The sequence below is a fragment of the Charadrius vociferus genome, unplaced genomic scaffold, assembly GCF_000708025.1.
Source record: "Charadrius vociferus isolate BGI_N301 unplaced genomic scaffold, ASM70802v2 scaffold819, whole genome shotgun sequence".
Taxonomy (NCBI): domain Eukaryota; kingdom Metazoa; phylum Chordata; class Aves; order Charadriiformes; family Charadriidae; genus Charadrius; species Charadrius vociferus.
This window is the reverse complement of record NW_009650062.1, coordinates 657,042-658,067: the sequence shown is the minus strand read 5'-3', so window position 1 is coordinate 658,067 and position 1,026 is coordinate 657,042. Positions and strand designations below refer to the sequence as shown.

At 61.5% G+C, this 1,026-nt stretch overlaps 1 protein-coding gene across 1 annotated transcript in view; it reads left to right on the top strand.

The window, feature by feature from the left end:
• Nucleotides 1–617: 617 nt before the first annotated feature.
• Nucleotides 618–1,026, top strand: part of RBM15 (RNA binding motif protein 15) — a 13,419-nt gene continuing 13,010 nt past the window's right edge. The window contains exon 1 of the mRNA XM_009891753.1: nt 618–719. Coding sequence (XP_009890055.1) covers nt 618–719 — 102 coding nt within the window. The remainder of the gene's footprint in view (nt 720–1,026) is intronic.

Sequence of the window (1,026 nt, the reverse complement as noted above, 5' to 3'; positions counted from 1 at the left end):
CTGTTCCTTCCCGTTCCTAACCACCTCTTGAGCTCTGGCCGCCGAGTGAGAGAACACCGGTGAAAGCAAATATACATAAGCATAAATAACGTTTTCTGTGCAGCTTTAAATGGCAATATAGCAGATGGTTTGACACCTGGAGCGAGGCGGTAACAGGCCGCGGGGTGACCCCCACAGGCGGGCAGCCCCCGGCCCTGCTCCCCATCGCTGCCCCTCAGGCTCCGATCCCCAGGGCTGGAGGGCCGGGCCCAGAGACCTGCGGGGCTCCCACCGCCGCACCGGGAGGTGTTTCAGTGTATTTCCCGGGGCGGACAGACAAACGTACAAGCAACCAGACGGAGGGCTGAGCAGGGACTGACTAGAGGCCGAGCTACCGCGACCCATTTGAACGCTCTCTCCTTTCCCCTTCCGCCCTTCCCTCCGGTTCGCTCCGCGCCGCATCCCGGCGCGCTCTGAGCCCTCAGCCGCGGCCGCACGGCGAACTCTGCCGGGGAACCGCCCTCTTCCTCGCTGCGACCAATCAGAGTCAGAGTGAGCATGACTGATCTCCCCTTCAGCCTATCCGCAAGCTAGCTGACTGTAGCCAATCAGATGCCTGGGGAGATTTTTCTCGCCCAATGGTAAACGAAGAGGGGAACTTGGGCAGCAGCCCGCGCTTCTTCGGGAGCGGCGTAGACTTCAGCCAATCAGAGCAGCGCAGGAAAGGTTACCAGTGCTCAGTGAGGAAAGGGGGCGGGGAAAGAGCAGCTCGCGAGAATTTGAGAGGGACGATGGGAACCCGCGTCTAAGCGAGCGGCCCAATGGGGAAGGGCGGGGCGGGGCCGCAGCTAGACCATTATAAGTGGCAGGGAAGGGAGCCAATCAGGAGGAGGAGATAAGTTCACCGCAATGGCCAATGAGCAGGGCTAGTGCTCCCCTGGTTAAACTGCTAGGATTGACAGGAGAGGACCCCCAATCAGAAGGCCGCGCCCTTTCTAACTGTCCAATGAGAGAGCGGGGCGGGGAGGAGTGGGGGGGGGCGGCGCT